The sequence below is a fragment of the Myodes glareolus genome, chromosome 7 (assembly GCF_982192425.1).
Source record: "Myodes glareolus chromosome 7, mMyoGla1.1, whole genome shotgun sequence".
Classification (NCBI taxonomy): domain Eukaryota; kingdom Metazoa; phylum Chordata; class Mammalia; order Rodentia; family Cricetidae; genus Myodes; species Myodes glareolus.
The window spans coordinates 41,133,903-41,158,947 of NC_142032.1; the positions used below are offsets into that span (position 1 = coordinate 41,133,903).

The following is a 25,045-nucleotide window of genomic DNA, read 5'->3' on the forward strand; positions in this document are numbered from 1 at the left end:
CAGGGTTAACAGTTTGGGACTTGTCAAAAGAAAAGTCTGAAGAATAGCTGCTTATGGTTCTGAGGGTATTGGGAGTCATTCAGTAAACATTCACAAATCTTTACTATTTATATTTTATTTTTTTGAGATTGTAATATAATTACATCATTCTCCTTTCCTTTATTTCCTCTTTTCAAATTCATGGTCTCTTCTTTTAAATGTTTCTTACGTACATTAATACAACCTGCTTAGTGGATAGAATGTTCCTTGTGTGAGTGTTTTCGGGGTTGAACATTTAAAGAACATTTCACACTAGAAATATAAACAACTTCATGGCTCCCAGTCAAAAGGTAGTAATAAAGTTAGGAGCATAACCCAGTGGTCGAGCACATGTCTTGTGTATGTGAGGTTCTTGGTTCAAATGCCAGCACTGCAAAAATGGATGGGGGGAAATATGGTTAAGCAGTTGCCATGTAGGTAGGCAGTTTTGGAAATGGTTGTGTCTCTATATGAGTGCCCCAGGAAGACCCAGGAGTGGGTGCTTGGCATGTTCACAGCAGTGAATTTGATTCTATAGAGACGAAAGGAAATCCTTCACTTCATCACCCCACCCATGCATAACTGTGCTTCTCATATGTTCTTTATGTGAATTCAGTTTAGAATATATAGTCGCTATTCAAATACACACAGGTCTCTACATAGATGGCCCAAGATAAAAGTCTTTATTTCTTACTCTAAAAACTGCTGATAGAAGAGCAGGAACGAGGGACACTAGCTCTGAGATGCAGAAGCTATCACTAAGTATATCACTCTGGATAGTTTATGAAATGAGAATATGTGTGTAGGGAGAAGAGCAAAGTATGGACCATTTTTTCATTTACCTAAAAGTCAATGATAATTTATATTACTTAGCTATAAAATTTCTATCAGTGTGAATATTAAGTATATTCCGTATTTTAGTCACAAGTTTTGCACAGAGGTTGAATGACTAGATCTTCCTGGTTGTAAAAGGCAGTCACACCCACCAGGGGTGCACTAACACACCTGGGTGGAAGATCCCTGCTGTACTTCTTACTCCCCAGAAACCAAAACCTGTGACTATAACAGCATTATAACTGAAGCTAACTGAGAAACCACCTTATTCTGGTGCTAGGATATAGCTTTAAAAAACAAAACAAAACAAACCCCAAAAACAAGGGCCTGGATTTTGATCTAAAGCTACCTCTAACGTCAGCAATTTACAAATCCAAGGGTGTGGAATATGGCCCATAGTTCACTAATGGTTGTCCTCAGAGACCAATCAGTTCAGGGCAAGGAAGGCCTGAGATAAGAAGGAGGACATCACGTGGTTGTGAGCAGCTACACCCAGGAGAGGTCTTTGTGGTGCTTATTGTGTTCCGTGTTTGCATATGAAACACTCACTGGAGAATGAATGCCTCCATGGAGTTTAAAATAAGAAATATTACAAAATGGATCCTATCTGGGTGCTTTGAAATGCTTATTTTAGAAAAGGAGCAGTTTTCATAAATCCACAAATGAGAGTGTGTAAGTTCCTCAGGTTTCCTTTTTCATGGAGTTGGCTCATGATAAAACACCAACTAAAGTGATATACTTCAGATAATAAAAAATTCGATGTCATATTGAATAATTTCTAAGCTTTGCAGAACCCTGACCCAGTGTTTTCAGAATATGTCCGTTTTGTCTGGCTGTAGCGGTGATTTATTAGTTGAGAATAAGAAGCCAAATGAAGTACCCTTAGCGTTTCATCCTAACAAGAACAGGAACTGGCCAATATAAGCCATGAACCTACCAACTTTGTTTGCTTTTTACTAAACAATTTATTTTTGCTTTAGTTTAGGGATGAGGAAGTTAACATCTTTCTAGAAAAGGGAGATCAGACTAGCTTGATTTTCTGTGCTGGGCTCTCAGCCCCACCTCCTTCCTCAGGGACTTAAGTTCATTGTGAGCAGCTGTCATGAGATACTGAGGTACACATTTTCTTTACCTGACATCGTAAAGAAATAAAAGGTTGCACAATGAGGACTTTTAAGCACACTCAAGAACACATATTTCATCACGCTGCTTTCTTTTTTAGCTAACACCTATAATGATAACAAGGCTCTGTTTTCTGTTCCTCCCGTCCTACTGCATTGATGTCATTTTTCACCTGGCCTTGAACTCAGAGATGTACCTGCCTCTGCCTCCTGAGTCCTGGGATTAAAGGTGTGTACCACCACCTCCTGGTTTTATTTATTTATTTTTTTTGGTTCAATTTTTTTAAACATAGTTACTCAGCTCTTAGAACTACCTTCATTGTGTTCCATAAATTTGGAATATGTTTGCATTCATGTTCATTCAGTTTTAGAAAGTGTCATTTTTTTTGTTAATTTCTGTCTTGATCCATTTTTCATTCAGTAGTGAATTGTTCTGTTTTTACCACTTTGTAAACTTACTATCTGTTGTTTCTGTCATTGATATCCAGTTTCAATCTGTGGTGGTCTCATAGGACTGATGGTGTTATTTCAATTTTCTTATATCTGTTGAGACTTATTTTGTGTCCAACTATGTGGTCAATTTTGGAAAAATTTCCATGAGGTGATGAAAGAGGCACTTTCTTTTGTGTTTGTGTGAAATATTCTGTAAATATCTGTTAGGTCCATTTTGTTTACAACGTCAGTTAGCACCAGCATTTCTCTGTTTAGTTTTTGTCTGGATAAGCTGTCTATTGGTGAAAACAGGGTATGGTAGTCTCCTGCTGGCAGTGTGTGAGGGTCAATATGTGATTTAAACTGTAGTAGTATTAGTGATTGGTATTCTTTACTCTTTAGGATCTTTTGGGGGATCCACTACCAACCTCTCAAATAAATATACACAGAGGTTTATTATTACTTAAAAATGCCCGACCTTAGTTTAGCTTTTTTTTTTTTTTTTAGCAGACTTTTTTTTAAAATTATCCAATCTACCTTTTGCCTCTCGGATTTTTTCTTTTCTTACCTCTGTAATCTAATTTTCATTCTTACTCTGTGGTTGGCTGTGTGACTGGGTGGCACACCCTTGCTTTTCTCACTCCTTGATCTCTCTTACTTCTTGATCTTTCCCCCAGATTTCTTCTTTCTTTATTCTCTCTACCTGTAAGCCCCGCCTTTCCTTTCTTCTTCTTTGCTATTGGCTGTAGAGCTCTTTATTAGATCAACCAGATACAGCTCTTTATTAGACCAATCAAGTGTTTTAGATAGGTAAAGAAATACAATGTCACAGAGCTAAACAAATGCAACACATCTTTGCATTATTAAACAAATGTTCCACAGCATAAACAAATGTAACACTTCTTAAATTAATATTACACAACAAGTAGAAGTAGTAGTAGCAGCAGCAGTGGTAGTTTTGTGTGTGTGAGTGCTTGCTTGTTTTTATTTTTGATTTATTTTGTTTTTAAACAAGCTTGTGTGCCCTCATGTTTGGTGCATAGATTTTTTTAATTAATTAATTCGTTTATTTAAAATTTCCACCTCCTCCCATCCTCCCTTTTCCCTCCCACTCCCCCCACTCCTCCTCCCCCTCGCTCTCCAGTCCTAAGAGAAGTCAGGGTGCCCTGCCTTGTGGGAAGTCCAAGCCTCCCCCCCATCCTAGGAAGGTGTACATCCAAACAGACTAGGCTCCCAAAAAGCCAGTACATGCAGTAGAATCAAAATCCAGTGTCATTATCATTGGCTTCTCAGTCCGCCCTCATTGTCAGCCACATTCAGAGAGTCCAGTTTGATCACATGCTTGTTCAGACCTAGTCCAGCTGGCCTTGGTGAGCTCCCACTAGATCAGTTCCACAGTCTCTGTGGGTGGATGCACCCCTCGCGGTCCTGCCTTCCTTTCTTATATTCTCCCTCCTTCTGCTCTTCATCTGGGCTTTGGGAACTCAGTCCAGTGCTGCAATGTGGGTCTCTGTCTCTATCTCCATCCCTCGCCAGATGAAGGTTCTATGGTGATATGCAAGATATTCATCAGTGTGTCTATGGGACAAGGCAAGTTCAGGCACCCTCTCCTCTGCTGCCCACGGACCTAGTTGGGGAAATCCCCTTGGACACCTGGGAACCCCTCTAGAGGCAAGACTCTAGCCAACCCTAAAATGGTTCCTTTAGCTAAGATATCTTTTTCCCTGCTCCCATAGATTTTAAGACTTGCAGTGTTCTCTTGTTGGAGTTTTCCTTTGACGTGTATGTATTGTCCTTCCTTATCTCTTCTGATTAGTTTTGTTTGGAAGTTTATTTTGTCACATATTAAAATGGCTACTACACAAGCTTGTTTCTTAAATTAATGTTCTTGGAATATCTTTTTCTATCCTTTTACCCAGAATACGTTTGTCCTTGATTTTAAAGTATATTTCTTGCAGCAGGATGGATCCTGTTTTCTCATCCATTCTGCTAGTCTGTCTTTTTTATGTTAAGAGTTGTTAATTACCAGTGTTTGTTGATTCCCGATATTTTATTGTTGTAGTGTGTATGTGTGTGTGTGTGCATGTGTTTCATCTCTTTATAGTTGCTCATCTGACATTATTTATTCCTTGTGTTTTCTTTGGTGATGCCAGCCTCTGTAGGTTCATTTAATACCCTTATAAATGCTTTCATTTTGTATCCTAGAGTTTTTCTCTCAAATTGTTTATTGTGGAAATTTGTCTTTCTCCAGTTAGCTTAACTTTCTCTTTTTTCATTCTTTATAAAATCAAAGAAAACATATTGTTGAGAGAGGAATTAGATCCAGATTAATATCGGAAATCTTTTATTATTTATATCAGAGTTCAATCGTGTCAAATGCCAGTCTCATTACTTTTACAACAGAATGTATCTTTCCAATCAGTAACAGGCATGAACCTCACAAACTACAGTTAAACAAGAAAAATGTGCTTGTAACTTCCTGTCTTAGGATTTAGCCTACTGATAGATAATCCACGTGCAAATAACTAACAATTTTCTTTTTGTACTATTGGTGCAATTGTGAGTGCCTGGCAACTTCTTATCAAAGATCTCACTTAGAGATCATTAAAAGGAGTAATAACAACAACAAAAATCTGATTCTCTTTCTCCTCCGGACTTACTTTTATAAAATTTCCTTTGCTGAGATGAGCTTTGAAATGCATGATCAATAGACTTTTGTCTGTCCTCAAGAACTCTTTCCTGCTTCAGGATTCACCTTCCATATCTTCCCTGCGCCATTTGCCCCTCAGAGTCTTACAGGTGTACTTATCCTTGCTTTGGATGGGAAGGATTCTCAGGTGGCACCAGGGCTGCTACTCCTGTTTCTTTGGGAAAATGGTGTAGGTGATTATTCTTGTGTGCCTGCTTTGAAATCTCATTCAAGTGGGCTAGTTAAACCAGCCAAAATTCTTCCCAGTGGACAATGGAAAGATATGAGTCAGGGAAAAATGACCCTAATCTATGCTAATACTCAAAGATATTTCCCAAAATTGTTGATAATAAACTTTACTCAATAATTGCCACATTTACTTATTCAAAGGTGGAAAATCTTATCATTTTATCCATAGTTAAAAAACTATGAACTTCAAAAAACAAAACAAAACAAACAAAACTATGAACTTCAAAGAAGCAGGACTTTTATGTAGCACCATTCTATGGTAATAAATAATAAGTGATACAGATAAGAAAGTCCTAAAATTTTCTTCCAGATAAATAAAGGCGTGGTTACTGTTAAGTGGTTTTACTATTGTAGATGATATCCAGGGACTCTGGATGCTAAACATATGTTCTATCACCCAACTATACCTGCAGCCGTCAGCATCACTGCAACACAGCATTGCCTATTTCCTACAGCCTTATCCATCAGTGCATCATGCACGATAAAAACCACTGAATCAGTTTTCTCAGCATTCGAGAGCTTCCTACTTTACAAGATTTGATGAAACTCAGATAACTGAACTTACATTCCTCAGCAGTTTAGCTGTAAGTAACAGCTAGTTTTTGCAACTTTTTATAAGGCGATAAATATAATGTTAATTTGAAAGGTGATAAAACAAGATGCATTAGTTAGCACTTAAGATTACCTAGGAACGACTTTGAATATATTTGACCTAATGCATTAGCAGTAGAAAGAAAGCATATGTGGTCCTGATAAACACAAATGCAAATAATTAGAAAAATGAGTTTTTGCTGTATTGGAAAATCTTATATTGATCTCAGGTAAGGCATACATTGTAGCTATAATCCAGCTTATAATATCTTTAGGACAAGAGGAAGCAATGGCAAGTGACGTACTATTTTGGGGGTCTTTAAGAATGTTGTTACTGGATGATACATTTGTTATGCTTTATTAAGATATACATGCTAAAATACATGTTTGGAGAACATTATTATAATATCATTACAAATTGAGATGAGATTGAGAAATGGCAATAATTTTATATTCCCAGTATAAAATGTTTAAGATTTCCATCCTTTAGTTACAAGAATTAGAAAATTTTAAATAAGATGAATCATTGTTTTCAAATAGCTGTATTGATAATGTCACTATATATATATGCATAGGTTTACATATATACTTTGATATATTACATATATAAATCATTCATATAGTCACTTTGACAGTCACATGAAGATTTATGACTCCTATTGATTAATTTTTAGACTTTTGCAAAAAATGTTATTGTATTTAATGGCAAGGAGTTGGTCATAGGGGTCAGGATAGTCTAGAGGGAAAGCCATGAAAGAACACAGTGAAGCAGTAATTCAAGTTAATTCATCAGAAAGCCCAGCTCATGTAGGATTCGTGTACTCTTTGGATGACCTTGTTTAAGCTTTGGTTCTACTAAAGAGGATGGCTCTCCCTTCTGAATTTGTCACATTGAGATCAATCAGATTCACCAGGCAGTCCTGATTACTTGCAAGATGGACTGGACTACAGTGATTTTGAAAATATCATTTTAAATTGCTTGCCTACTCATGAACCAAAATACAGAACACATAGTTCTAACAGATAATGGAAAGTTCTGTCGGAACATTTTAGAACCAGTAGTCCCAGACATCAGTGCACAAGTTGAAACAAGAAAACCTTAACTCTTACAAATGTTTTAAAAAAATAATCATAGGACCACATTGGTATTGTGGTGAAGTATTTATTCTGCCAATCTTTCCATGCAGAATGCTTCTTTGTCACAGGAAGCGTCCTGAGAATTGCTTCTGTTTCACAGTATTCAGAATTTATGAAAAAATGCTTAATTAGAAAGCACATGCCTGAATCAGAATAAGTAAATTCTTTTTCAAGCCATATACATGGTCTTGTAGAGAGTTGGATATTAATATAAGAATACTAATTTAAGATTATGGATGTGTGTCACTCATGGTGGAAATACGACCTTTGTTAGAGAAGTCCTGCAAACCAATGCCTAGAATGCCTTTTGCTTCCTACTCGAATTCTATCAGCCTCATACTTTCCAATTCAGTTATTATCTACAATGTCTACTGCATGGCCCACAATTTAAAGCCTCCATTGTATTTGCCCCTGAATTACTGTTGTAAACATTTTACAAGCCTATATCTCATTCTTCCTAGTATAGTTTAAATCACAGAAAGAATTCTCCAGGTTTTAAAAAGATTTTTCAAACACTTAACATGCTGAAGAAATGATGACTAAATAGAAGAGAAAATGAAACAATGATAGAAATTAAATAAAGGGCTGGAGAGATGACTCTGCTGTTAAGATCATGTGCTACTCTGCTAGAAGGTCTGAGTTCAATTCCCAGCACCCGCGTTAATGCCTTGTCACTGTGTCATTGCACTGAATGCTTCACACACACACACACTCTCTCTCTTTCTCTCTCTATGTCTCTCTCTCTCTCTCTCTCTCTCTCTCACTTACTCACTCACACACACACGAGTTAAATAAATGTCTTGACTAGAATTTGAGGGCATCTGCTTTGTGGTTATACATATGCAAGTATTGTGTTGGCTAAAGTTATAATTTAAATCTAAATTACTGTGCCTAAGAAATCTATAAAACAATCACCCTAACCTGTAAGCATCACTTGCCCAAGGACACATAACTTCCTGGAATACTGGGGGCTGTTGTTCATGTAAGATAATAAGCCACATTTACTTTTATAAACAATCTTGGTTGTCCCAACAGTATTTAATAAAGTTTGCTTCAAATTTAGCTCAAAAATTGTGGTAGTGGTCTCATTCTTGCCCAGCGGGGTGAGCAGTATCTGCCCCAGTGTGGTATGCCTGCTGCTGGGGATAATTTTCTCTCCATGAAGTGGCATGCAAACACTACCCTTTGGCAAAGTCTTGGCTGGTGAGCGCAGTTACAGTAATGTCTTAAGTTTACTGCCTTCATCTTGAGAATTTCAGATTAAGACTCATTTGTAGTATCAGGGTCACAGTCTCACAAAACCTCATTTCTGTTCAAACATCAGATTCATGATAGCTGGCTGAAGAATGTCACAGATGGTTCAGAGGTTGATCCAGTACTCCACAGCTCTATACTCCCAAACCTTTAGGATATAATGTTGCTTTCCTCATTTTCAAGGAACTCATTTAAAAAAAAGGCCTCAACAGCAGTGGGGCAAATAGACATAAAACCTTGTTATACCACTCAGTAAAAGTATATAGTGAGATGTTTATAAAATCAGCACTGTAGAGTTTTTCATACTATATGTCAATAATCTGGTTTATATTGCGCTATATATAGAGAAGAAAACAACCCACACTTTTCCTTTTCCTTCTACTGTTAGGTTGGTTAACTTGGACTCTGTAAGTGAAGCTAACCAAAAGCACATTAGCAAGAGGAACACAAAGTTTATTGCTGTGGGAATTGAGCTTGCACAGATGACCAGTGAGTGAGGAATAACTCAAGGAGTGGTTCCAGTGTGTACTTCGAATCTTAATCATAGGACACATGTCTAGAGAAGGTAAGAATAGGAGAAAAGACTTTGACTATAGAGTAGCAAACTGGAAATCAGCTACCATGATGACCCAATGGAAGATATGGTCCAGATAGTAAAATTCACAGTTGGGCCTTATGAGCTGATAAAAGGTAGGGAATGGGGGAAACATCTTTAGCTGTCTTCCCTGTTTTTAGCCAAATAAGGGCACAGAAAACTTATATTTGTTGCTTTTCATTTGCTTCAGCTCAAAATTGTCCTGTTTTAGTTCTTGCACATTTTACAATATTTTGCACATTATGGCATACACATAAGTGACATATTTTAGGGAACTGTATTCTGTTATCTTTCAGTTCCTCCTGCTGACAATAGTTTTGATAGTTATTTGGTGTTTTTCTCCAGAGGAATGCCAGACAATATTTGGAACTCAGGGTAGGCACTTAGCTCCAGGGGAAGAATGTGTGTTGTTCTGTTCCCTGCTACGGTAATACAAAGAATTCTTTAGAAGATATAAATTGAATCTTAATTAGGTACAGAATAGGGTTAGGAAAACTTAATTACAAACAGAAAGATTATCTTCTAATATTTAAAGTATTAAACACAAACCCCACCTCTGTTTTTATTGCTTCATTTCATCTCCTATTGCCCGGAGATGCTTGGCTGACTTCATGGTACAAATAAAACTTGCATTTTCTTTTGACATTTGAACCAGTCCTGAAAATCAGCACTATTGTAGAGATTCAGCATCTTAGTTTGCTTCCTCTTATTGTGATAAACACCATGATCAAAACAACCAGGGCAGGAAAGGGTTTATTTCGTCTTACAACTTTCAGGTTACATTCCATCACTGAAGGAAATCAGGGCAGGAGTTCAAGGCATCTGGAGGCAGGAACTGAAACAGAAACCATGGAGGGGTGCTGCTTACTGTCTTCTTCTCTTTGGCTTGCTCAGTCTGCTTTTTTATACAACCCAATACTACCAGTTCAAGGTTGGCATGGCCCGCAGTGGGCTAGGACCATCTCCATACCAATCTGTTGGAGGCATTTCCTCAGCTGACATTTCTTCTCTCTAGATGACCCTAAAATGTGCCAAATTGACACAGAACTAACTAGTATATCTAGGAGACAAAAACATATATCTTAAATCTGAAATATTTCCGTTACAGTAACTTCGATCCCTAACCCTAAGCTCTGTTTGTAACATATTTCCATGTGTTTTATTAGTGTCAGGGAAAAATTACTTTTAAAACTTTTTAAGTGCAGGTTTTTCTAGACTTCTTTTGTGGGGGCAGGGGTTAACATAAGCAGTATCTTCCTTTTTCCTAAGGTTCCAAAGATAAGCAGGGAGCACAGTCTCACTACATTTCACGCTGAGGGACTACTGAGTTTATTGTGTTTCCTCACAGAGCATGGATAAGGGGTTCCTTACAGGGGCACGAGTACTTCTTCCCCATATAAACCACTCCTGGAAAGCCTTACCCACCAGAGATAAAGGTTTTCCTGTGGTAGAAACCCTTGCCCATCCTATCCCCAATCCTCTCACTGCTTCCCTCAAGCCCCAAGCCTACATTCAATTAGGGCAGAATTAGATGCAACTGGTTGTGAGTGGTTGGTGGATGCCCCAGTAAGGTGACCCTCTCCACCTCTGTCCTACCTGCCAACACTCCTAGGAGGGAAGATTGACAGGTCCAGCTGTGCCAAGTCTTTGCAATGAGATCCAACAGAACTCTTGAAGATGGCCGCCTGACTAGGAGCAGAGTCCTGCACGTTGGAAGGTCACTCACATGTTGCCAGTAAAAAGTTTAAAGATCATTGGTCTACTGGGGAATAGCGGTTGTCTGTTGTCTTTGGGGCTCTTTGTCTCCTTATATAAGGATTTAAAAATGAACGAAGAAGGATGCTTGAAGGCAGTGTTATTAGAGTTTCAGAGAAAAAGTACATATCAGATGAGATGTGAAGGCCAGCAACTGTTAAAAGAGAGAGAGGAGAGGAAGAGAGTCACACCCCTTGGTTAGGGTCAGATAGAGGTGTGTTCAGCAGTAGAGAGCAGCAAGCAGCTATATGAATGAAGGAGGGGGGAAAGGACGAGGGACTTCACAGAAAGAGTGAGAATGCAAATGAAGGCTTTTGTTCAACATCCAAAAAGAGAGAAGAGGAAGAAAAAGAAAAACATGAGTAGTTATAGGCCATGGGCCCAAGTTCAGAGGGCATCAAATTCCATGTTCCTGACTCTCAGAACAAAGACTGCACCAAGAACGCAGAGTTATAAGTAGAAACAGAGATGATTTATTAAAAAGGAGAATCCCTGAGAACAGGAGTAGGCTAGTGAGCTGGGGTAAAAAGTCCTCAAGGAAAGGACAGTCTCTCACATCTCCTACTTGCATAACATGGGGTTTTGTGGTGCAGGCTCAGAGCTTTGCCTGAAGGGCAACCTGCCCCGGATGCTCCATTTCTTATCATGTCCGCATAGATTTCTCATGTTTCTCTGCCATTCTTTTTTATGCTAATCTTTTAAAATTTTGTTTTTGAAAGTGAGATAAAACAAACAAACAAAATACCAAAACCAGGCACGTGTGTGCAAGTGGTCATTGAAGCCAGAAGAGGTCATAGGATGTTTGGAACTGCAACTAAAGCTAACTTGGGAGCTGGACCCAGAAGTTCAGCAGTCTGCATGGCAGAAACCTTCTTTGGTATTGAATGCAGCCTCCAGCCCCTTGATGTTCTAGTCGCTAGTCCCAACTCTTTCATCTCGTGCCATGAAAGTCTGAAACACATATATTTAAACGTGAAATGGGATTTATCTAAAAGTATACTAAAATAAGCCAGCTATAGAAGCCTAGACGTTATACGAAAGCATATGAATTCCTGTGGTTCTTTCCAGTTTTGCTTGCTATCAGATGGTCAGTTAAATGGTTTCTCTTAAGCATTATGAGATAGTGAGCTAGGGATGTGAAAATGAATTTCTTCACATAGACTCATAGTATACAGAGTATTTCTTCCCCAAGGGCACATCAAAACAGTTAGAAATATACTGAAGCTTATCAGCACAGCTATCTGAAAATTAGTCTACCATATGAAATTCTCTTAAATGTGGTCTCAGCCAGTGATATTTGATTCAATACCAGATATTGCCTCTAAGTTGCACATATGAATTGTTTGGGACACTGGAGAGACACTGACCCACATCTCGCTTCTAGAGAACACAACTTAAGTGATCTGAGGTTGCAAAGACATAGGCCTGGAAACTGCTAAAGAACCAACAGTGATGCCAAGGTGCGGGCATCCAGAAACCATTGCTCGATCGTCATCCAGTGCTCTCACCAATGGTAATGTAGTCAGTTAGAAGTGTTGAAATTCATTTTTGTGCAATGTGTTGTATTATGTACTAGGAAACTGGAGGGAAAGTCAGCCTGTTAGTAAAGTGCTGTTAAACCAGTTACTATTTTATAGCACATATGTTGGTTGTCACGAACTAAGCTAAGCATCCTGTATTGCCGTGGGAGCTATGAGAACCTTCCAAAGTGTCCTCTTTGTCATTTCCATTTTGTAGATGAATCTATTGAGCACCTCAACTATTCTTGTTATTTTCAATAGGATCCCCTTTAAAGTAATATATGTCTTGACTCATTACTTCCAGAATCAGGATAATTTAAATTATATATAATTGTATTTATATGTAATACATATGTTATCTAGGAAGTTTATGGTCTTTATTTTTTCATCATGGTGTATGAAAGCGACTTCTCACTTCTGTAATTCTGTTTTAATTACTCATCAATATTTCATAAAAGTCTGAGTTTTATAGATAATTTGGCTAATTAGTTTTGAAATGTCAGTACTTATTATCAAAAGACCTTCCATTCTTCTGATTCCCTCCCTGGAAAGTATTTATGAACAACATTTTTGGCAGCAGTTTTGAAAGTCTCTCAGTTATCTGAGCAAGAAATTGGTTGCTTCACCAAGCTATCAAATTGTAAGCAAGAGGAAAGAAAAGTCAACTTAAGCCTAACCCAACGGCAACTTGTTTCAGGGATGAGAACGTGCCAAAGGCAGAATAGCTTGTTCTGACTCCTCTGTGTACTCAGGGCTGTATCATATGCTGTTGGTAAATTATCTGTTTTGTAAGTTAGGCCAAAGTGTGCTCTTTCAGGTAACTGTGAAAGCATTCTCGAAAGCCCATGAAACCTTATTATTCTAATTACCATCACAAGGGGTTGATAAATGAATGATGAGGCCAGGTATTATTGTCATTAAATAGACCATGCTCAATAATTCATCTCCAGGTCTGAGGTTACAGTCCAGAGTGCGGTACACACTGTACCAGGGCTCTGAGACCCAGAGACCAGATTACAGTCTTGGTAGAAAGCATTTGTTGAAAGCAGTTCAGGGGGTTGGCACATATCTTTCACTCAGACATTTGGGTGGTTTACAATCAGAAGATATCCAAGGCTTACATGTGAAGTACAATTTCATTTTATTCATATAGTAAAGATTCTTTAACTAATCTAGAAAACTACACACAGACAGGAAAGTGAATTCACTATAGGAAAAAGGATAAAGATGTTTTCTTAATTTTTGGTTTGCTAATGGCTATTTTCTCTGCATTCTGGTATCTACTCAGGCACCTTACTCTGAGGGACATTGTCTCTGTATCTGTGCATTTTCTTTTTGTACTTTGTATCTAGCTGCACAGTGCAAATGTTGTTTTTGGTTAAGAAATCTGTTATCAGGGAGGATCTGATTGGTGGGTACTTGTTTTGTTTTGTTTTTTTCCCTAAAGTTGTACCAGTTCATGCAGAAGGTCATTCTTAAACACAATGTTAAGAAACGTTGTTCCACTGTGTTCTTCATCTCTATCCTCTGATCATGTACACTCTTCTGGACCTCTAAGTAACAATGAGGCTTCTGTTACCATGCAGGCATCAGATGTGAGAAGAAGCTCTTCCTTGTAAACAGTTATTCTCAGTACACTTTGGGGCATTTGGCTCTGTTTTTAAAGTACCTCCAGAATTTCTGATAAATATATCTAGTAGTTATTTTGGCCATGAGGAGCTAGCAGGTAGTGAAGGTAGTCTGGGATCTTTTTTGTTCTTGTGGTGTGTGTGTGTGTGTGTGTGTGTGTGTGTGTGTGTGTGTGTGTTAGAGAACAGAGAAGGATCAGGACATTAGAAGAAAGAGGAACTTGTGTTAGATTATGTGATGCCCAGCAGTCTGGACTTTCTGTGAAAACCAGACAAAATATGCATATTAAGAGTTGAGTAGGATGATGTTTGTACCAGTTGCTCTTTGCTTGCTGTGATAAAATGTCCTGGTAAAAGCTACTGAAAGAGGAAAGGGTTTATTTTGACTTACGGTTTCAGAGGGACAGAGCACATCATGCCAGGGAAGCCATGGTAACAGGCAGGAAAAGTGTGACAGCAGGAACAGGAAACTGGCTGATCACAACTTCATCTACACACAGAAAGAAAAGGGAACAGGAAGGAGTTGGGTCAGGCTATAAAACCTCAAATCCTCTGCCCCTCTCCATGTCAGTCTTCCTCCACTAAGACTATACCTTCTAAAGTTTCCATAACCTCACCAAACAGCACCACCAGCTAGGCACCAAGTACTTACATGCATGATCTTCGGGGGACATTTCCCATTCAAAGTACCACAGATGGTTACTGAAAGACAAACTTAAGAATATACTTGGGGTCAAGAAAACTATTAGTAACTAATAAAGAAAGCAATTAAACAACTTTCTAATATTCAAACAAAAATGTATCTTTAATAACTAAGAAAATCTTTATTTAATGATACATAAATATGGGTTCATATTATTAAATGAATTTGAAATTAATTTTGTAATGATTATAATTTGGTTGTAATATTGCCTTCATTCTCTCAACTTTTACTGATTTCATGCTCATCAGTTCATAAAATTAGCATAACTATCTACTCACACAATTAAAAACCTTGACTCAAGTAGAGAGTAGAATAGGTTTTTTTTTTTATACTTCTAGGGCTTAGATAAAAAAATCCATTCTTTCTAATGGTCCGTTCATGTAGAAAATGTTCTAAATACAATGTAAACAAAATGCGGTTCATAATAAATATGAAGTATCTGCAGTGCTGGATAAGTGTTCTTTATAGTTTAGAGAATGATCTATGATTGCTGAACTTTTGGTTCTGAATGAGTTTTAGCATTTAGGAAGCAATGTAGATGAACAAATAGTGGCAGAGAGAAGTAGCAGACAGAGAAGCAATAACCAGTACAGAAAACTAGAGTACCTTGATCGACTGCACACCAAGGTAACTTTGTCAACTCAAGGCATTATAGACATCCAGCAGAAGTCAACCAGGGAAGCTGAAGAGATCAGGTACAGTTCCAGACTGGACTGTGGCTCCTTGGGGGGGACTCCTGGCTTCCCTTACCCACAGAAAACATTTCTGTAGTAGAGATCCACAAAATCTCTGTTAGAAAGGTAACCTGTTCATTGTTCCTGAGGATGTAGTGTTATTACTGACCCCAACTCTTGCTTTTTGTTGTTTGTTTGCTTGTTTTGTTTTTGTTTTTTGTTTTCCCCATTACAGAGCTGGGGCAACGCAGCCCTAGGACTAGGACACGGGGTTTTAGAGGAGACAAGGCAGGGTGTCTTTACTTCCAATGTTCCCTTTCAACAAGCTTAAGCAGCACAGGACAGTTTATAGATATAACTGGCTGTAAAGTATGGTTATAAAGTGGTTGTTTTCTTACATTTGAATAACAAATTATGATTTTACTACCCAGTACCTTTTGTTCTCTATATGCATTTATTATAATAAACAATGGTATGATAACTCCTAGATATATGTGCTTTTTTAGATTTGGAAATTTTTGATGTCAAATAATTGAATGATAGTTCTACAGTAGTACAAGATATCAATTAGTTTCTCAAAAAGCTCACTGAAGTAGATGAACTTGACTAATAAATACCACAAATTTTATAGGGAACTCACAGATAGAACACAATTATTCAGAAATATTTCTGGTGGCACATTAAAAGAAAATGAAAAGAAATTTGAGAAAAGTGGCATTAGTATTCAAAACAGGTTCATGGTTAAGAAATGCATGAATGCTACATTACATATGACAGGATGCTTTGAGAAGGACTTGGACCTTACTTGTGGAAGTGGTTTTTAAAAGGGTTGCTGCTTGTGAAGTATGAGGGGAGGGTCACCTTGACCCTGAGTGGGTATGACTTTTCTAGTAGTGTCAAGTGAGGCAGTGAGGTGTGCTGTGTGCATTCTGGGCATTTCCCATGCTTCTTGGCATTGATAAATATCATTTCCTATACTCAACCAGTGTTTTTCATGAATAAAATTATAAGCCAGCAAGGCTAAAATTCGTGTTTTGTTTAAGTCAGTCCGTGGAATATCAATCATGTTAGAACAAATTTCAGTGTTTGGAAGTAAACATTGTAGTAGATTGGCTTCAATACTTCCAGCATCTGTATGGCCTGTGGTTCCAGTTACCTCCTTGGGAAGGAGTGAAGGGATTGTTGAAATATTGTTGATTGAGAAATCCTGACCTGTGGGAACAGCCACAATGTGCCAGACCCTGACCAGTTAGTGGCAATCCTGAAGAGGTCCAATTATGTCTGAAAGCAGAACTCATGAACATGGATACAGACACCATCGTAAGCATGTACAAGGCTGCAGAGTCAAGTCACAGAGGCTGCTTAGGACGTAAGGAACCTCTCCTGTATTTTACAGTTTTTGGTTCAGCATTTTACACAGTGTGTGCCAGCTACTGCCCTCATTCTAGTCTTAAAATTTATGTAAGAAATAGTGATTAAACACGACGCTTTCTTTGCTGCATGGGCCTGAAAATAAGTCACGAAAGCTCAGTTTATAGTCTTTTACACTGTTTTATTAAATATTATAAGAAGTCTCAAATGCTTTAGAAATTATTTTTCAAACAACCTTCCCAACCTAGAAGGCATGCCAAATATCAGAGTTTTGATAAAGCTAGACCCAAATTTTTCTCTATTTCTAGAACATCACCAGTTAAATTTCAGAGAAGAATAATTATGAAGGGCACAATCTTAAACATGTTATTAAATGTTCTTAACATTTGTCAGCATGGAAAATGAAATCATTAAATACAATTTTGCAGCCAGCTTCATATCATTTTATCGAGTACCTTTCATGGTCAAGATCAAAACCATAGGGTGGTGGGGTGGCCTGCTCTTCAGATTCAGAAGGTGTTGGGTGTTGTTTGTTGACCAAAGAGACTTCACCATGGTGCTTGTGTTTGTGCACCAGACTGTAGGTGGGCACTTGCCTATGTGTTTATAAGGAAGGTCTATTCCTATCTCAAATTAGATAGCTGGTGTTTGGTAGTTTTGATCACATGTATTATAAGATTCTTTGCTCAACATGGATACTAAGGAACATCCTATATAGAAGTCCTTCTATAAATTTCATCTTAAAACACTTACTCTGTATGGTAAGTAAGTTCATAGTTATGTGTGAAGGGTCTTATCTGCAAAACCACAGTTTTAGGGGCCACCCAACTGACCATCGCATTACAGCTGCAGAATCACAACCTGCTTGAATTGTCCTTCTCACTCTGGTCTCTCAGAGAAGAGAAGCCGGAGCCACCTCAAATTTTAAAGTTGTTTTCATTGAACAGACAACAACAAAATGACAACAACCAGGCAGGGTTGATAGAACAAATTAGACTGGGTAACAAAAGCCTCAAACATTTATTTCTCACTGTTCTGTTGGCTGGGTATCCATAGTCAGGATTCTAACACCATTCCAGTTGCACATATCCAACTGGTTCTGTTCTTGTTAACCTCCCCCATCCTCACATGCTGGACAGAGGTTAACTAATTCTGATGGTTAAATAGCAATCCCTTTTGCCAGCTATGGGTTCCCCTTTCACAGCTCAATTAGGCATTTGCTGTGTGATAGTTAGTTGATGTCCTCAGATACCATGGTGTCCCACAGAATGACATCACCTGGTGGTGTTGTCAGCACATGCGTTTCTACATATTCACTTTATCACATTTGGACAAACACAAAATGTGTCTCTGTTAGAACACAGCCTTATTGTTCATTGATGCAGGGCTATAGCTCCTGAAGTGGCCACTCCATGTTCTGACATACTGGAATTATAACAACAGGGTGGTGTGGGGAGGAGCAAGCATTCAGTATTTAACAATAATAAAAAATACATATATTTAACATGTTCCCATTATACATTTTTTATAATTTAGTATACTTTTAAATGGACACTGATGTGAGTACTGAACATGCATTACTATCTGGGAGTAATGCTAAACTTTAATTTAAATATCTGTCTGAATTTGAGACTCAGATTCTTCCCTTCCCTCCTCTTCTTCAACCCTATCTGTTTTGGAGTGTGTCTTTTGTTCTCTTAGCCATAACTACTGTCATAAAATTAAATACCAGGTCAGTTTGTCCTCAACTATTTGTTATTTTCTTTTTCCTCCTTTCTTTAAATTTTTTTAAAAAAGGGAAAAAATTTCAAAATAAAAATTTTGGTTGACAGAACCTGACATAAACTTCAGGTTTAATTTTATATATGATGGGAATGGGAAGGAAGATTCCCCCATCTTGACGTTTGACACAAACACCCCACTTTTCAACGACTCCAGGTGATAAGTGAGACTAAATATATCTTCCAGACCAAATTTTTTTAAAAAAATTAAAAATGCATTAAGTGTCTCTGGGTGATAGATTTTTACAAAAGTGCCTAAAATCATGAATGCACACTTGACACAAATGCAGAAGTGACACCATCTAGGTGTTCAAATAGGGGTGTACAAGAGGAGAGGTGCAAACCCAGAATTGGGGGCATTGCAAAATATGTTGCATGGGCCCAACACTTGTGTTAAAAAAATTAAAAATCTCTAAGTTATAAAGTCCATTTTGGTTCAGTTGCTGAGGGCATGGAGAGTGTAGAAGAAAGAAGGTAGACCACCTAACCAAATTAAATGTCTCCTACTTGTATGTCATCATGTTTGCCCACCTCTTCCTTTCTTTTTCCAGGGAAGCAAAGAAATTTGTGAGTGAAAATGAAGGGGCTCTTGGGAAAGGAAAAGGAAAAAAGTGGTTTGCATTTAAGATGATGATGGCCAAGGTAAGCATTTTCATGACTCAGTCTGATCAGTGTCACAGTGACCCTGCAGGAGAGAGAGAGAGAGAGAGAGAGAGAGAGAGAGAGAGAGAGAGAGAGAGAGAGAGAGAGAACATTGTTTCTGTTCTGAGGGGCTAAAACCAATCTTAACTCTACACATGCACACATACAGCAAAGACTCGTACGGTATATGGTATTGTATTAAAATTTTTGGTGGGATTTAAGATTACTCTTTAAGATATACTAAAAATACTGAATAGTTACAAATACTGATTTATGCCAAGGGATTAACTTGATTTTACCACTTCCAGATGTCAAAGACTGAACACCCATTTTATTTTCATTTTCTAAAGGTTACAGGGTCTCTTTTCAAGGCTTCTTTCCCTGAATGTTTGTAAGCTAAACTGCTATAAGCAATCCTTCCCCAACCCCTTTTCTTTTTCTATCAGGAACCTCAACTAGATACTGCAAAGAAGATAACAAAAATGATAGATTTATAAAAATACAGATTTGGGAGAAATATTGTTGTTCTTAAAAAATATAATGGTGTTGGCATGCGCTGGCAGGCTCGCAGAGCAGCCGCTAGTCCGACAACGACAGCTGTGGGTCCCTGCAAGATCCCCAGGGTGGCAGGCTGATCCCGCCATGCGGCTGGGAGAGTCAGGTGGGCAGGTGCGGCGGATAAAAGACTTACAGGACATAATAAATAGACATAAGGCTAAGCATAAAGGTAAACATTTATTACTTAAAGAAGAGGGAGACAGAGAGACATGGAGACAGACATAGAGGAGACACAGAAAAGACACACGTGCACACGCCGAGAGAGAGGGACAGAAGAGAAAAGGTTAAGATGGTGACCAGGGGGTCAGAAGTGGCTGGGAGTGGGTGTGGCTTGCCCCTTAAAGGGACCAGAGACCAAAAGAATAACAAATACAGCAAGAGGCTTACTTTTAAATGCACTTGCTGTGGGCCACACACAATACTGATCCTCTCTATAAAATTCCATTTCTTACAGTGAAGTAGGTCCATAGATTTTATGCTGTAAAAATTGTAGCTAAGTGTATTTGATGGAGAAAGAGAGCTTTGCAAGGGCAGTGTGAAGATCTTCGTTTTCATTTAAATGCACATGAATAGCTAACTTTACTTGTTCTTTATCTTTTATATGCATTCAGTCATACTGTGTGTGACAGCTTTGTTTGTGCCTTCTTTGTTGCATGGTTGGGGTCACGAGATACAATTCCATTGCTGGGGATTTACAGTTCATGTTTAAAAGTAATACATTGTGCATTGTATGAAGATGCCACAATTTACATATTCACACATTCCACGGCAGATTGGCATTTGGGACATTCCTACTTTTTAAAAATCGTTTAGGCTTCAGGGTTAGATGGTTGTGTCTACTTATCTTTCAGACAGTCCTGCTATAATGAACACATATGGAAGGTTATCTGCCTCATTCCCATTCCTCCTTAGTCCTCTTGACCACAGCTCACCCAACACTATAAAGTAGAAGGCAGACCTTTGGGAAAATGAATTTGTTATAGTCTGTGATTCCCTCTCTATTTAGTTGACTATTCTCTTTTATAAAAATGAAATATCTCGTGTACGTAATAATTGTAAATAAAGACTAGAAATCTTTCTAGAAAGATAATCCATTGGTTCCTCATGCATTGAGTATTAAACAAAGAATTTATATCAATCACCCTAATGATGCGATTCCTATTCTGTTGTTGTCTGAAAGAAGAAGCAGATCTTTCTGAGTGGTTGGTATACTCTGTTTGCTTTTGACCTGTGTGTGACTGTTCCTCAGACTGTCCTTGACTTGCTATCCTTCTGTGTCAGTTTCCCAGGGACTGTAAGCATGTCTGATAACACGTTTTTCTTAAGTTATGTAGGAATGGCTAGAAATAGGAAAGGAAGTGGAGCCTGTCGTTTTTTCCTTTATACTAAACAGCACTAGTTTTGGTGCTAGAGCTCTCTTGAAGTCACTCTTGTGATCTGGGGAATAGGAGAAGAAACATCTAGAAACACAGGAGACTACCTTACTAGTGTTTGGCTTTATTTTCAGAAATGGGCAAAATTCCTTCGTGACTTTGAAAACTTCAAAGCCGCTTGTGTTCCGTGGGAGAACAAAATCAAGGCCATTGAAAGTAAGTGTTCACCAGCTGCAATGAGATGCGGGAAAGCTCCCCAAAAATAAAATCTCGTGAGCTTTTCACAGACCTTTCCCTGTTTATGGACTCTTGGGGAAATTGAAAACCAACCAAACCACCAACGCAATGAACCGGGGCAGACCTCAACTCTGTCATTGTGAAGCTTGCTGTTAGTCAGCTGGCTATTGAGAGGAGACACCTGATGTAGTGAACTCAAAGGGACAGAATGTTTATTTTGACTTACAGGTTCAGCTTTCTGCTGTACATAGCTGGCCCCGTAGTGCTAGGCCCCTCCGTGGTGGCTTGTCATGTAATCTTGCAGTTGTGTGGTAGCCACAGCCTGATCACTTCAAGGCAGGAAGGCTGTGAGTGAGAGACAAGGTGGGGCCTTGGTCCTGTATCCTTTTTGGAACTGTGTTCTCAGTGACTTAACTTCCTTACTCTGGGGCTCCACCTTCTAAAGATGCCACTACCTCCCAGGAATCCCACAGCTGACAATATAGCATGTGGGGACATTCCAGACCCGACCTGTGCACATTGTACCAGCACTTATCAAGGACAGCACTGGAGACTTGACTTCCTTGTTTTATTCTGGGCAAAAGCACTTGTCTCTTAGACAGGAAAGGAAGTATTTTATACAATGACACTGCCGCATACTGGGAAGGCAGTAGATAATATGTTACAAATATATACTGTTGGGAACTTTAGGCAATAATCAAAGCAAGAATTTTAAAGAGAAGTCTTAATAGCTCACATTCAATCTTATAAATGTTGTAAGGAGGCTGCTTGTTTGTTTCCTGGCTGCCCGGCAGCCCAGACCCGAAATAATCACACAGAAACTATATTATTTAAAACACTGCTTGGTGCATTAGCTCTAGCTTCTTATTGGCTAACTCTTATATCCTAATTTAATCCATTTCTAGTAATCTGTGTATCGCCACTTGACAGTGGCTTACTGGGTAAAGTTTCATCCAGCTCCAACGGGGGCACATGGCTTTTCTTCTCTCTACTCAGCCCTTCTTTCTCCCAGCATTCACTTTAGTTTTCTCTGTCTGTCTTTCTGTCCTGCTTTGCTATAGGCTCAAAGCAGTCCTTTATTAGCCAATGGTATTCACAGCATACAGAGGGGAATCTCACATCATATAAAGAAGAATAAACACAAAACATTTGCTACCTTGATGTTCATAATGGACCTTTACTTTCTGCGCAACGCTCAGTAAGAACAGACAGGCGAAGGCTTGTTTAATATAGTCACGTTTGCATAGAATAGAACAAGTAAAAATTTAAATATTATAAAAAGCAGTACATCAGTAAAAATATTATACATAGAGAAAAATGAATATTCGGGGGAAATCACAGTTTTGGCAGGTGTAGTTCCTAGGGTTATGGTAAGGATCTGACTTTCAACAATGCCTGCTCAGATCAGAATCCTGATGGCTAAATATGACATAGTATAATTGATATAGAGGCTCCACATGAAAATAAAGCAGCTGATAGCCAGTTCTCTGACATGATTGGGCATGTTAGGAAGTGGCTGTCTCTCAGTTTTTAGTCCCTCATTAACTGACAGTTGTTAATGACAGTGAATTAAGATACATCAACTCCTGATTTTCATGTCTCTCCACACAGTCTTCATAGTGTACTTTCTTGCCAGATTTCCGTTCAGCTCTTCTCCTTATTCAAAATGCTACCTTTTAAAGTGAATCTTTTAATTATATTCTCACTATACTTTATGCTTATTTTTCTTAATAGATATGAAAGCAGGTATTTTTGATTATATCAGAATTCCACTTAGTACTCAACAAACATGCATTGAATAAAATTACAGATGTATTTTCCAAAGGTCCATATCACACTAGATATTAAGAGAAGGGATTTCATGAACATGAGAAAAAAGGAGATATTATAGAATCCTTAGGTTTCTGGCACAGCTGAAATATCTAATGTAGCCCCTAAGTACACAGCGTGTGGAACATTAAGATCCTGATCAAAGGCCAACAAGATGCTTAAGAGGGTAAGTTTCACTGAGCCAGTGACCTGAGTCCAGTCCTCAGGACCCACAAGGAGGAGGGAAAAAACTTCGTAAGCTGTCATTTGGCCTCTATATGTGCATCATGACATGAGCACACACAAGTTAAAAGCTTAATGTAATTTAAGCATTAGAGAACACATTTAAAGAAAAACTTGGAGGTGAGGTTAGTCCTTTTTCTGCCCAGGATTGGCTGTGTACCTTTCAGCAAGTCTTTTGAGTCCTCTGGGCTTTACTGCACTTCTTGATCAGGTGTGAGATGTGTTCTGAGAAACTTGGTATTGGTATAGATGGGAAGAAAACACACATCAATAGAGTGTTTCTTTTTTAAACACACTGGAGCATGTAGGTTCCAGCCTATTTCCATAGCAAAGACATGCTAATTTGTGTTTTATCGAAAGGGTTGAATTATTTTATTGATTAAAATTGTATATAAAAATGAACTATATAAGAATTTTTTATATACGCACACACACACACACACACCAAACTCACGTGCGTGTGTGCACATCACCAGCTATCAGGAGTTTCATAGACATGACAAAAGCCACTTGTAGTCCCATCAGCTATGTTTCTTCTTCCTTTAGGAAGTTTGAAGCAGTTAGGTGGGTCAGCTAACTAAGTGAGACTATTTCCCTTTCCGTGTATAAGCTGTTGTTTGTGTGGTGCCCTGTTTATTCGCGGGGACTTAGCCTTTCCTTCAACTGTGTAGGACCGGCCTACTATCAGCCACCATCTTAACTATAACTTACCCATCGTCACCATGGGTCCAACACTCCACCAATGTCCCTTCACCTGCTCTTCCGTGTGCTTGTGAGTGTACATTTCCTTCCTCTAGAGCATAGCAGTGTTGAATGCAGCTGTAGCAGGGCTGCAAGAGAAAGTCTGCCAGGTTTCAGCATGTGTAGCTTTTCGCATTGAGCAAGATTTTAGGTGCTTCTTTCTTTTCATGCCTGACTCACACCTCTGCCAGGTCAGTGGGGGAGGAGTGCAGCAGAATCCACTGACATTTATTATTGTATTTGGGGAATTTGTTTTCATTTTTCATATGTTTACTCTGAGGAAGTTATTTTCATTACACATGTCTGTTCTGTAATATTCCAGTGTGTTAATCATGGTCACAAGCACACAACCTTTATTCAGATTATGGTCTGAGGCAGAATTTATGAAATATGAAGAAGTGTATTTTCTGAGCTGTTGAGTGGACTAACTATCTTATAGAAACTACTCTGCCAGACTGGAAAAAATTTATTTCTAAGATGGTCTTTGAAGCTGAAAGAAAGAATGGAAAAGAAAAAGCAATGTGACAGGGAACCAGTTCTCTGCCATTTGTACACTCTGGATGGTCCTTTGCAGCTCTGGTCCTCTATTGCTATATCCATGGCTTCCTAGGAATTCTTCAGGTTTGGCTAGTTGTTATACGTAGTCATTTCCAACCAAACAACACATGATGTAAACTCATACTGAGTTTTAGATGTGTAGTGGCATGTAAAATCATTTATGCTTTTGAGTAATAATTTTTGCAAAATTTAAATAGAAAACAGATTGTTACTATCTCCCTATCTAATTATCTTCTCATATTTAGAATAAAGTTGACTAAATATGTTCCCAATTTATAAAATACATTTCATTAGAAAAATAACATGAATGCCTTTCTTTGAAAGGAATGGCAGTTTAATTATACAGAAACTTCAGACACATTATTTTTATTGCTTTGAGTATTATAACCATTTTAATATATATATCATGTTATTTTCAAAGAGATCTTGGCTTTTATTAATGATTTCAAAAATGCTCAGGGAAAGTCCAATGTGTTCTAGGTATCTTTTAAAGCACCATTGATACTGACAAAGACAGGCTAAACTGCCTTTC

The 25,045-nt window shown here is 38.3% G+C and overlaps 1 protein-coding gene across 1 annotated transcript in view; it reads left to right on the forward strand.

Moving 5' to 3' along the window:
- Positions 1-25,045, forward strand: part of Tmc1 (transmembrane channel like 1) — a 109,991-nt gene that overhangs the window by 15,166 nt on the left and 69,780 nt on the right. The window contains exons 4-5 of the mRNA XM_048438696.3: positions 18,904-18,994; positions 21,060-21,141. Of these exons, the coding sequence (XP_048294653.3) occupies positions 18,904-18,994; positions 21,060-21,141 (173 nt within the window). The remainder of the gene's footprint in view (positions 1-18,903; positions 18,995-21,059; positions 21,142-25,045) is intronic.